Consider the following 13,207-nt stretch of genomic DNA (forward strand, 5'->3'; position numbering starts at 1 on the left):
AAAATCTAGCAAAACAATGCGAAAGGGTATTGGTTTGTAAACAAAGCGTGTATCCCTTTCACGCCTGATGTAAACATCCTTAAGCGTGAGCAGGATACCCTTTTCGTTTACAAACCCACAACCTGTTTGCATGTATCCAGGTTTTTTTTAGCGAAAATGGCGTTCGAAAGGTGAACGCCCGAAATGTCAAAATCACGCAGTGGTACCAACATTACGAAAAAAGTGTGCCATGGAATGACAGCCACATATTTTTTCTAATGTTGGTGCTACTGCGCGATTTTGACATTTCGGACGTTCACCATTCGAACGCCATCTTCGCTTAAAAACCTGGATAGAATGTTAATCTAAAAATACATACACTCAACCCCCGGTGGTTGGTCATTTTTTCGTTTGACACTTTTTTAGTTTGTACCCCGTTGGTTGGTCAAAGTCAAACTAAAAAGTGACGAACTGTCACTTTTTACACGGCGCTCACGCACACTATCAAAACAAACGTTTGGTAGTGTGTGTGAACTCCGTGTAAAATCGGTGTCAAACTAAAAAGTGACCCCGTTCGTTTGACAACAGTTGGTGTCAAACCACCGGGGTTTGAGTGTATATGGAACAACTCTAGATTTTTTTGAAAAGGTCCCATAAACATATGAAACACAATAGCTTATTGGCCTCCAGGACTCAATTTTTAAGAAGCGGTGTCGTGGTCCCGTTTGGTTGGTTGCACACACACACAGCAATTAAAACGATTTATTGTTTACAATTCATTATTTTATTAAACAGATTAAAAACCTATACGGCAATATAGCACAACTAATGCAAAGATATAATTTTATAATTCATTATAAAGACGCATGAACAGTGCAGTTTCCCTCTGCACGCAAGGGAACAAAAACTGAAGGCTTTACTCCAAGATTGCTTTCATTTTCACGCCACCCTTCCAGCTCAAACTTCACAAAGTTTTCTCCAACTTTTTGGTCAACTGACTGTAAGCACGTTTCTCTTTTTTGCTCTTCTTGCGCTTGACGCTGTGCTTGCCGATGCGTTTTGCCTGGTACCGGTGCTTCTCCTTGAACGATTCCGCGAGCGCGCGCTCGACCTGATCCTGCTGCTGGTCCGGCTCGTCCCCGTCCTCGACCACCTCGGTGACCTTGATTTTGGGCAGTTTCGACTGCAGCTTGAGCCGTTCCTTGTTAATGCGCTCGACGACGTCCTGCTCGTCGGCACTGTCCGACGCCTCGCTGTCGGATTTGAGCAGTTTTTTGGGCTTCACCAGCTTGACCGTTTTGAACTCGTGCTCGACCGTTTCGCGCAGCAGCTTGTTGTTGCGCTTCTGCTCCGGTTTGTAGTCTTTGCGGTGCGGCGCCTGCGGGTCCATCGCATCGTCGTCTTCTAGGGGTGGCGCGGAGGGTTGGGGCTGCTTTTGCTTTCTGTTCTTTTTGCTTTTCTTTTTGATCCGCACCGAGTTGGAGTCAAGCCGTTTCAATTTAGCGTCCTTTTCATCCTGCTTGCTAAACAGTTTGTAATCGAGTTGCATGATTTTTTCGTTCAGCACGTCGACCTCCTCTTCGATGCTTGGGCCCGGGTCGGGCACGGTTCCGTCGTCTTCCTCCAGCTTCTCGAAGAATCCCATGGACGTGTCCAGCTCGTCCGCCAGGTCAGCTTCCAGCCGTCGGTCAGCCTTTGTTTTTTTCTTGTTTTTCTTTACGACGTAATCTGCATGGTGGACCATGTCCTTACATTCATCCTCCTCCTCGGCGCCATGCCGCTCGTTCCACTTCTCCTGGTCGTGTTTCTTTTTCTTTGACTTTTTCTTCTTCTGCACCTGCTGCCAATCGTTGCTTTGGATGACCTTTTCGAACGATTTGGATTCCAGCTCCTGGAGCAGTTTGCTGTTTTGCGCCTCAATCCGGGCCAACTTCCCCGACAGTTTCAACCCGTGACGAGCTCCCTTGTGCGCCGTCCGACCTCCGCAGGCCGCAAACAGTTCCTCGTCCGTCAGCACCTTCGTCGGCTTGAACTCGATGTCCTCGGTCTTGACGTGTCCCTCCAGCTCCTCTTCCCGCCCGACGGCCGTCAGCAGCCTCGAAGCCTTCAGGAATCCGCCGTAATTTGCCTTCCCGTCGGCCGTCTTCTGCTTGAGCTTCTTCACCGAGTAACTGTTGGCGGAAATCTCAACCGCATCGTGCTCTTTCTGACGAATCTTCCCCGCCGGACCGACGTCCAGATTGTTGGCCGCTTCGTCGAACACTCGCTCCCACCAGCGGTTCGTGTGATCCTTGGCCTGATCTGTGCCGAGACCGGAGTTGTTGAACTTGAAGTTTGCTTTGATGGGCTTCACGATGCCGTCCGAGTTCTTGCCCAGGCCATCACCTGGAAGAATCGGCCATTTATTAGAAAAAGCAAAATGAAGGAATTTTCTTTTGAAAAAAAAAAACTTCCAGACAAAGAGGACCAACCTACCTTCTCTCCAACCGTACTTGTGGAGAATATTTTTGGCGAAATCCATGTTTGCTGGCGGTAAAAACGGTTTAATTATATTCCGCACAATTTTAGGTAACACTCGCGATATTTTTACAATTTTCAATAGTTGAACACCATTTTCAAAAATAAAATAAAGAATACTTCGAAAGGAACAAGGGAAACGCGTGGTGAGCGAGTCTGATGGCAGTCGAAATGATTGTTTTGATTTGAACAGATCTGTCAAAATGCACACACGCAAAACGGACTTTAGGTATAAATTCCTAATTTTTAGGTTTAATCGAACCTGACTGCAATAAGGTATTTTATTACTAATCGGCTATTAGTAATAAAATTACTAATAGCGTTTTAGTACGAGAATTCCTATATTTTAGGTATAATTGAAGAACCAAAATACCTAAATTTTAGGTATTTTCTGGAAAAGTGAGGGAACCAAAATTACTAATATTTAGGTATAATCCAAGATGGCGGACCATGATTATTCCTAATTTTTAGGTCTAAATTCCTAAATTTGAGGTATTTTCAGAAAAATATAGGGATCCAAAATTACTAATATTTAGGTATAATCCAAGATGGCGGACCATGATTATTCCTTATTTCTAGGCATAAATACCTAAATTTGAGGTATTTTCTGGAAAAGTGAGGGATCCAAAATTACTGATATTTAGGTATAATCCAAGATAGAGGACCATGATTATTCCTAATTTTTAGGTATAAATACCTAAATTTGAGGTATTTTCAGAAAAATTTAGGGATCCAAAACTACTGATATTTAGGTATAATCCAAGATGGCGGACCATGATTATTCCTCATTTTTAGGTATAAATACCTAAATTTGAGATATTTTCTAGAAAAGTGAGGGATCCAAAGTTACTGATATTCAGGTATAATCCAAGATGGCGGACCACGATTAGTCCTAATTTTTAGGTATAAATACCTAAATTTGAGATATTTTCTGGAAAAGTGAGGGATCCAAAATTACTGATATTCAGGTATAATCAAAGATGGCGGACCACGATAATTCCTAATTTCTAGGTATAAATACCTAAATTTAAAATATTTTCTGGAAAAGTGTGGGATCTAAAGTTACTGATATTCAGGTATAATCAAAGATGACGGACTACGATTATTCCTAATTTTTAGGTATAAATACCTAAATTTGAGATATTTTCTGGAAAAGTGAGGAATCCAAAATAACTGATATTCAGGTATAATCAAAGATGGCGGACCACGATAATTCCTAATTTCTAGGTATAAATACCTAAATTTAAAATATTTTCTGGAAAAGTGTGGGATCTAAAGTTACTGATATTCAGGTATAATCCAAGATGGCGGGCCACAATTATTCCTAATTTTTAGGTATAAATACCTAAATTTGAGGTATTTTCAGGTCCAAAGATTAAATTAGGTATTATCCAAGAGATTTGCAGGCAGAAGAAAACAATGGTTCAATATCTTTATTTACAAAAAACACAACGATTTCATAAATTTTCTTACTTAAAAATAAATATTCAAGTTTAAATTATATTTTCTTTCCTATGCTAATGATTATTTTAATTTTTAATGTAATAATATATTTAATATTATTTTTTTTTATATTTTAGTTTTTTTAATGTTTTAATTTGCTTATAGTTTTATATTTTTATATTTTAATATTTTAATATTTTAAAATTTTAATATTTTAAAATTTTTAATATTTTAATATTTTAATGTTTTAATATTTTAATATTTTAATATTTTAATATTTTAATATTTTAATATTTTAATATTTTAATATTTTAGTATTTTAATTTTTCAATATTTAAATATTTCAATATTTTAATATTTTAATTTTTTAATATTTTAATATTTTATTATTTTAATATTCTAATATTTTAATATTTTAATATTTTAATATTTTAATATTTTAATATTTTAATATTTGAATATTTTAATATTTTAATATTTTAATATTTTAATATTTTAATATTTTAATATTTTAATATTTGAATATTTTAATATTTTTATATTTTAATATTTTTATATTGTAATATTGTAATATTTTAATATTTTAATATGTTAGTAAGTATTTTAATATTTTAATATTTTATTATTTTATTATTTTATTATTTTAATATTTTAATATTTGAACTCTCTCTCCCTATCTCTCTCTTCTCTCCCCCTATCTCTCTCTCTTCTCCCCCCTCTCTCTCTCCTGCTTTCTTTCTCTTCATCTCCCACTTTCTCTCTCCATCTCCTACTTTCTCTCTTCCTCTCCCACTTTCTCTCTCTTCTCTTCTCTTCTCTTTCTCTTTCTCTCTCTCTCTCTCTCTCCTCTCTCTCTCTCTCTCTCTCTCTCTCTCTCTCTCTCTCTCTCTCTCTCTTACACCTTCTCTCTACCTTTCCCACTTTCTCTCTCCCTCTCCCCCTTCCCTCCCTTTCCCACTTTCTTTCTCGCTCTCTCCCCCTCTCTATCCCACTTTCTCTCTTCACTCTCTCTTTCTCTCCCTCTACCCTCACTCTCTCACTCTCAGTCTCTCATACACACACGAGCACACACACACACACACACACACACACACACACACACACACACACACGAGCGCGCGCGCACACACACACACACACACACACACACACACACACACACACACACACACACACACACACACACACACGAGCACACACACACACACACACACACACACGCACAGGCGCACACCCGCAAAGCCCAACCAAATCACAAAAACTCCAACTGGATACAATTTTTCATTCACCTCCAGCATCTTTCCCGCAGGGTCGCACAACCCCCCGGTGGGTCCGTTTATACTTACATCCCCTTTCGAGCACTTCCGCAAACATCCGTCCTCCAGAGCACGAGAGGGAAGAGGCGACCTTTTTAATCGCGCCGGGAGTTTGCCGGGAGTTCAAAGTTCCGTCCTCCTCCTCCTCTTCCTCAAGCACACGAGCCACACTTACTATAATTTAGAAGCTCCGGGTTCCGTTCACCTTGGCACGCAAAATCAACTCCCGGTCGGTTCCCGGCACAAAACTTACCTTGCCACTTGCCACAATTCCGAAATTAACAGCAGCACCACGGAACACGAACTCACAACCGCGAAATTATTTTGACATTGACATTTCCAAACGCGAAACACAATTCTTGAACTAAAAAATTACTAAAATTTAGGAATTTTAAAGAAGTACTTCAGTGTTCTAAAAAAATACTAAATTTTAGGAAGAAAAAAATACTAATTTTTAGGTATAATTTGACAAGCTAGAACATAAGTTCAAAAAATACTAAAAATTAGGAATTTATACCTAATGTCCGTTTTGCGTGCAGGGTGACTCCCAAGACAAAATGACGCTGCAAAATTAGAGATGTGAGTCGACATCTGCGATGCGATCGAGCCCCGACTTCTGTGAACTCAGCATTTGAGCTCAGCATCTAAAGGGCCTATCCGACCAAAGTGCGTCATGCGCGCCCTCGCGGCATTTTTTGGAACTACTTCAGAATTTAACTCAAAATAATTCAAATATGTTCGGGAATCAAACCAGCAACATTCCGATCGCTAATCTGGTAAGCTAACCACTGAACTATCGAGGTTACACATAAGGCTGAGGAATAAACTCGAACTGGTCAAGCAAGAAACTTTTAAGTTCTACTGAGAATATCTTCTTAACATAAATGCTGTAACGAAATGGGGGTGGTTTGACCAAAATCGCTCTGAAAAGATATGAAGTCCCGGTAACCAAGCAATGAGCTAGTCGGTTTTTGATAGCTCAGAATGTCCCCTACAAGCTGTATATATGGAATAGTTGCCTAAATTTCGTTTAGTATTTTTTTGGAATTTTTTAAAATTTTATTTTCGGCTCCCCGTAGGGTGGTTCGACCAAAATCGCTCTGAAAAGATATGAAGTCCCGGTAACCAAGCAATGAGCTAGTCGGTTTTTGATAGCTCAGAATGTCCCCTACAAGCTGTATATATGGAATAGTTGCCTAAATTTCGTTTAGTATTTTTTTTGAATTTTTTAAAATTTTATTTTCGGCTCCCCGTAGGGTGGTTCGACCAAAATCGCTCTGAAAAGATATGAAGTCCCGAAAACCAAGCAATGAGCTAGTCGGTTTTTGATAGCTCAGAATGTCCCCTACAAGCTGTATGTATGGAATAGTTGCCTAAATTTCGTTTAGTATTTTTTTGGAATGTTTTTAAATTTTATTTTCGGCTCCCCGTAGGGTGGTTCAACCAAAATCGCTCTGAAAAGATATGAAATCCCGGTAACCAAGCAATGAGCTAGTCGGTTTTTGATAGCTCAGAATGTCCCCTACAAGCTGTATATATGGAATAGTTGCCTAAATTTCGTTTAGTATTTTTTTGGAATTTTTTAAAATTTTATTTTCGGCTCCCCGTAGGGTGGTTCGACCAAAATCGCTCTGAAAAGATATGAAATCCCGGTAACCAAGCAATGAGCTAGTCGGTTTTTGATAGCTCAGAATATCCCCTACAAGCTGTATATATGGAATAGTTGCCTAAATTTCGTTTAGTATTTTTTTGGAATTTTTTAAAATTTTATTTTCGGCTCCCCGTAGGGTGGTTCGACCAAAATCGCTCTGAAAAGATATGAAGTCCCGTTAACCAAGCAATGAGCTAGTCGGTTTTTGATAGCTCAGAATGTCCCCTACAAGCTGTATATATGGAATAGTTGCCTAAATTTCGTTTAGTATTTTTTTGGAATTTTTTAAAATTTTATTTTCGGCTCCCCGTAGGGTGGTTCGACCAAAATCGCTCTGAAAAGATATGAAATCCCGGTAACCAAGCAATGAGCTAGTCGGTTTTTGATAGCTCAGAATGTCCCCTACAAGCTGTATATATGGAATAGTTGCCTAAATTTCGTTTAGCATTTTTTTTGAATTTTTTAAAATTTTATTTTCGGCTCCCCGTAGGGTGGTTCGACCAAAATCGCTCTGAAAAGATATGAAGTCCCGTTAACCAAGCAATGAGCTAGTCGGTTTTTGATAGCTCAGAATGTCCCCTACAAGCTGTATATATGGAATAGTTGCCTAAATTTCGTTTAGTATTTTTTTGGAATTTTTTAAATTTTATTTTCGGCTCCCCGTAGGGTGGTTCGACCAAAATCGCTCTGAAAAGATATGAAGTCCCGTTAACCAAGCAATGAGCTAGTCGGTTTTTGATAGCTCAGAATGTCCCCTACAAGCTGTATATATGGAATAGTTGCCTAAATTTCGTTTAGTATTTTTTTGGAATTTTTTAAAATTTTATTTTCGGCTCCCCGTAGGGTGGTTCGACCAAAATCGCTCTGAAAAGATATGAAATCCCGGTAACCAAGCAATGAGCTAGTCGGTTTTTGATAGCTCAGAATGTCCCCTACAAGCTGTATATATGGAATAGTTGCCTAAATTTCGTTTAGTATTTTTTTGGAATTTTTTAAATTTTATTTTCGGCTCCCCGTAGGGTGGTTCGACCAAAATCGCTCTGAAAAGATATGAAATCCCGGTAACCAAGCAATGAGCTAGTCGGTTTTTGATAGCTCAGAATGTCCCCTACAAGCTGTATGTATGGAATAGTTGCCTAAATTTCGTTTAGTATTTTTTTGGAATTTTTTAAAATTTTATTTTCGGCTCCCCGTAGGGTGGTTCGACCAAAATCGCTCTGAAAAGATATGAAATCCCGGTAACCAAGCAATGAGCTAGTCGGTTTTTGATAGCTCAGAATGTCCCCTACAAGCTGTATATATGGAATAGTTGCCTAAATTTCGTTTAGCATTTTTTTGGAATTTTTTTAAATTTTATTTTCGGCTCCCCGTAGGGTGGTTCGACCAAAATCGCTCTGAAAAGATATGAAGTCCCGTTAACCAAGCAATGAGCTAGTCGGTTTTTGATAGCTCAGAATGTCCCCTACAAGCTGTATATATGGAATAGTTGCCTAAATTTCGTTTAGTATTTTTTTGGAATTTTTTAAATTTTATTTTCGGCTCCCCGTAGGGTGGTTCGACCAAAATCGCTCTGAAAAGATATGAAATCCCGGTAACCAAGCAATGAGCTAGTCGGTTTTTGATAGCTCAGAATGTCCCCTACAAGCTGTATATATGGAATAGTTGCCTAAATTTCGTTTAGCATTTTTTTTGAATTTTTTAAAATTTTATTTTCGGCTCCCCGTAGGGTGGTTCGACCAAAATCGCTCTGAAAAGATATGAAGTCCCGGTAACCAAGCAATGAGCTAGTCGGTTTTTGATAGCTCAGAATGTCCCCTACAAGCTGTATATATGGAATAGTTGCCTAAATTTCGTTTAGTATTTTTTTGGAATTTTTTAAAATTTTATTTTCGGCTCCCCGTAGGGTGGTTCGACCAAAATCGCTCTGAAAAGATATGAAATCCCGGTAACCAAGCAATGAGCTAGTCGGTTTTTGATAGCTCAGAATGTCCCCTACAAGCTGTATATATGGAATAGTTGCCTAAATTTCGTTTAGTATTTTTTTGGAATTTTTTAAAATTTTATTTTCGGCTCCCCGTAGGGTGGTTCGACCAAAATCGCTCTGAAAAGATATGAAATCCCGGTAACCAAGCAATGAGCTAGTCGGTTTTTGATAGCTCAGAATGTCCCCTACAAGCTGTATATATGGAATAGTTGCCTAAATTTCGTTTAGTATTTTTTTGGAATTTTTTAAAATTTTATTTTCGGCTCCCCGTAGGGTGGTTCGACCAAAATCGCTCTGAAAAGATATGAAATCCCGGTAACCAAGCAATGAGCTAGTCGGTTTTTGATAGCTCAGAATGTCCCCTACAAGCTGTATATATGGAATAGTTGCCTAAATTTCGTTTAGTATTTTTTTGGAATTTTTTAAAATTTTATTTTCGGCTCCCCGTAGGGTGGTTCGACCAAAATCGCTCTGAAAAGATATGAAATCCCGGTAACCAAGCAATGAGCTAGTCGGTTTTTGATAGCTCAGAATGTCCCCTACAAGCTGTATATATGGAATAGTTGCCTAAATTTCGTTTAGTATTTTTTTGGAATTTTTTAAAATTTTATTTTCGGCTCCCCGTAGGGTGGTTCGACCAAAATCGCTCTGAAAAGATATGAAATCCCGGTAACCAAGCAATGAGCTAGTCGGTTTTTGATAGCTCAGAATGTCCCCTACAAGCTGTTTATATGGAATAGTTGCCTAAATTTCGTTTAGTATTTTTTTGGAATTTTTTAAATTTTATTTTCGGCTCCCCGTAGGGTGGTTCGACCAAAATCGCTCTGAAAAGATATGAAGTCCCGGTAACCAAGCAATGAGCTAGTCGGTTTTTGATAGCTCAGAATGTCCCCTACAAGCTGTATATATGGAATAGTTGCCTAAATTTCGTTTAGTATTTTTTTGGAATTTTTAAAAATTTTATTTCGGCTCCCCGTAGGGTGGTTCGACCAAAATCGCTCTGAAAAGATATGAAATCCCGGTAACCAAGCAATGAGCTAGTCGGTTTTTGATAGCTCAGAATGTCCCCTACAAGCTGTATATATGGAATAGTTGCCTAAATTTCGTTTAGTATTTTTTGGAATTTTTTAAAATTTTATTTTCGGCTCCCCGTAGGGTGGTTCGACCAAAATCGCTCTGAAAAGATATGAAATCCCGGTAACCAAGCAATGAGCTAGTCGGTTTTTGATAGCTCAGAATGTCCCCTACAAGCTGTATATATGGAATAGTTGCCTAAATTTCGTTTAGCATTTTTTTTGAATTCTTTAAAATTTTATTTTCGGCTCCCCGTAGGGTGGTTCGACCAAAATCGCTCTGAAAAGATATGAAATCCCGGTAACCAAGCAATGAGCTAGTCGGTTTTTGATAGCTCAGAATGTCCCCTACAAGCTGTATATATGGAATAGTTGCCTAAATTTCGTTTAGCATTTTTTTTGAATTCTTTAAAATTTTATTTTCGGCTCCCCGTAGGGTGGTTCGACCAAAATCGCTCTGAAAAGATATGAAATCCCGGTAACCAAGCAATGGGCTAGTCGGTTTTTGATAGCTCAGAATGTCCCCTACAAGCTGTATATATGGAATAGTTGCCTAAATTTCGTTTAGTATTTTTTTGGAATTTTCATAAAAATAAAATAAGATTTTACGAGGACTCTGTGTCTGAAGATATGCACACAATGGCGCACTCTCGCGGAATTTTTCGAAACCTTGTATCCAAACAAACCACTCCGACAGGCAGCGAATGACCACGTTGGTTAAAGCTGCCATAAATAAATAAATGAACAACAACAACACTCCGACCTTCTGGAACTGTGTCGGTAATGTAGTTTCGATTCTTGAAATAGATTTTTGAGATCAAGTCAGGAATGTGGAGTATCATATGAAAAGGGCTCATTAGCATTTTGAAAGCCGGGACTATTTTTAAAATTTCTAGGCTACAGGGAACTATTTAACAAACCACGCAATGATGAAGGTAAGCTTTTCTTTTGCCCTACGAGTTTAGTGAACAAGTTCACACAAGTCTGATGATTAGCAAAATTGTTAAAACTGTTTGCGTGGTAATCCACCTGGTTCTCGTGTTGGTCTAAAAATAGAAACAGGCTCTGTTACTCCCCATATTATTTTTTTTAATTTGTAAGGAAGTGTTTGCGCTAGGCCGTTGCAAATATATTTTTTGAAGTTTATGTCCCTCGACTCTGACCAAAGTCATGGGGGGTTTAAAAATTGAATTTACGCGCCATGGTTTTAACATTTGAATGAAAAGAGAGTTGAAAAATGCATTATACACTTGTCCAGTTGTTTTGCAATCATTAGTTTCCAATATACCTAAGTATTGACGCACATTTATTATTTTTTTGCAAAAAAGTGTACAAATTACACGTACGCGACCGCCGGGACCGATACATGTAACCAGTATACAATGTACAGGATACGTAGAGCTACATTGGCGTTCATCAACTTTACACCGACGATTTGGCCGTGCGAGCAAGGGCGCGGTCTTTGTATGTTTGGATGATATTATCAGCAGTCGGTATTCCAGGCTTCTTAAGGTGGATTATGGACTGTTAAAATTAAAAATGGCGATTAGTTAATAATTTGAAATTAAAGGTAGTCGTTATTATTATTAAGCCACAAAATTGTGTTATGGTGGTTTTTTGAATCATCAGTCAAGCATATATTTTTTTAGATTTCCATTTTGTGCGTTTTTGGGTTCTTCCAGGCACTTTAATGTCGAAACATTGTTTTTTTTTACTTTTTTTGTTAAATGCTCGCTAACAATTGGGTGGACGTTTTTTTAGTAAAACTAATGCCGTAGTAACATTTCAATAGGGCGAATCTACGTTTGTAAATAAGCAGTATATCCCTTTTGCTCAAGTGACAGTTCACGTAAAGTAAGAGGGGGATAAACTGCATGTTTACAAACGCAAATTCGCCCTATTGAACTGTTACTACGGAATTAATGTAACATTTGGAAATTTCACCACGAACACTTTTCTTTAAGAGAAAACGTAATTTCGATACTCCAAGATATTTGAGTTTTTAGTGAGAAAAAAGGGCCAATTTTACAAATTTCTCAGAATAACAAGCACGACCTTTTATTTACATGCGGCATATGTTTTGGAGGTCAGGGTATGGTTTCTTACAGTTACGATTGTTTTCGTCTTAGTTGACAGTCCGATTTCCATAACTTTGCAAGGAATAGGAAAATCGTTCCCAACCATTTTCACTACACGCAAATAACATTTGAGCGTGGCTAAAATATCACTGTTCACTGTTTATACACTGAAATAAAAAAAGTACCAAATTTCTAAATTCTAGGAATTTTGCCTCCTTTTCTTATTAAGTTATTATTAACCCGATTACTAAATAAGAAAAAGAGGCAAAATTCCTAGAATTTAGGAATTTGGTACTTTTTTTTTATTTCAGTGTATGAAATTTGATTCCAGATCCAGCGACCAAAATAACTATGAGAGCAGTTGCAAAGTAACCGCCGACCTTACAAGTCGCATTCTCAACGCCAGTCCGCAGTTTGTGTGCGCGTCGAGGGGGACGTCACTTCTGCGCTAACCGAGCGATAAAGCTTCCTTTTCAAACCTTTGCAGCGTTCACTTTCACCTTTCCGCTTTAACTTGCTTTAACGCGCGTTAACCGCGATAACTTGCTTTTTGGCTAAAATTTTCTTGCGTTCTCGCATCACACTGCTCGATTTTTTTGACAGCGAGAACTGTCAAGAGCAAATGACAGTTCTCGTTGTCAAATTAATCGAGCAGTTTGTTTTGCTAAATTTTTCTCCGTCACCGGACGGATAGTGGTCCCTAAAAGGAGGAAGCAAGATTCGGCTTCAAAGATTGCAACATCCGGACGGAACATTAATGAAAACGGGCGTGTTCCGGGCCGGTGTTGGGTGCGAAGAGCCTGCCAACGGAGCTGTACGACGATGAACCAGGGGAGAGCAAAACCGGTGGAGACAGATCATCCGTCGGAACCGTTTCCTGCGCCTGCGAAGGGTTCCTGTTCCAGCGATTCGAGACGGATCGGTCTTTCGTCGATTTCGTGGTGGAGACAGCCTTTTCAGTGTGGGAGTTTGCAAAAACGATTGACCAGGATCGGCCGCGAAGAGTTTGCCAAGAATCGAAAGGCCAGAGGAGAACAGTGGTGGCAACCAGGAAGTGGCCAATGAAATCCTTCTGTCGCCGCTTTTTTTAAAATGTGCACCGTAGACAAAAACAGTGTGGTTCTGGATTTTTGTCAACTCCAAAACCAACCAAGCCCAAAGCTTGT

General features: G+C 38.7%; 1 protein-coding gene across 1 annotated transcript; it reads right to left on the reverse strand.

Annotated features, from left to right (window-relative positions):
- Positions 1 to 747: 747 nt before the first annotated feature.
- On the reverse strand, positions 748 to 2,681 carry LOC120421027 (G patch domain-containing protein 4). Its single transcript, XM_039584161.2, has 2 exons — positions 2,455 to 2,681; positions 748 to 2,364 (listed from the first exon to the last, which is right to left on the reverse strand). The coding sequence occupies exons 1-2, from the start codon at positions 2,498 to 2,500 to the stop codon at positions 944 to 946; spliced, it is 1,467 nt and encodes a 488-aa protein (XP_039440095.1). The 5' UTR covers positions 2,501 to 2,681; the 3' UTR covers positions 748 to 943.
- Positions 2,682 to 13,207: the final 10,526 nt, after the last annotated feature.

This window comes from Culex pipiens, chromosome 1, assembly GCF_016801865.2.
Source record: "Culex pipiens pallens isolate TS chromosome 1, TS_CPP_V2, whole genome shotgun sequence".
Taxonomy (NCBI): Eukaryota; Metazoa; Arthropoda; class Insecta; order Diptera; family Culicidae; genus Culex; species Culex pipiens.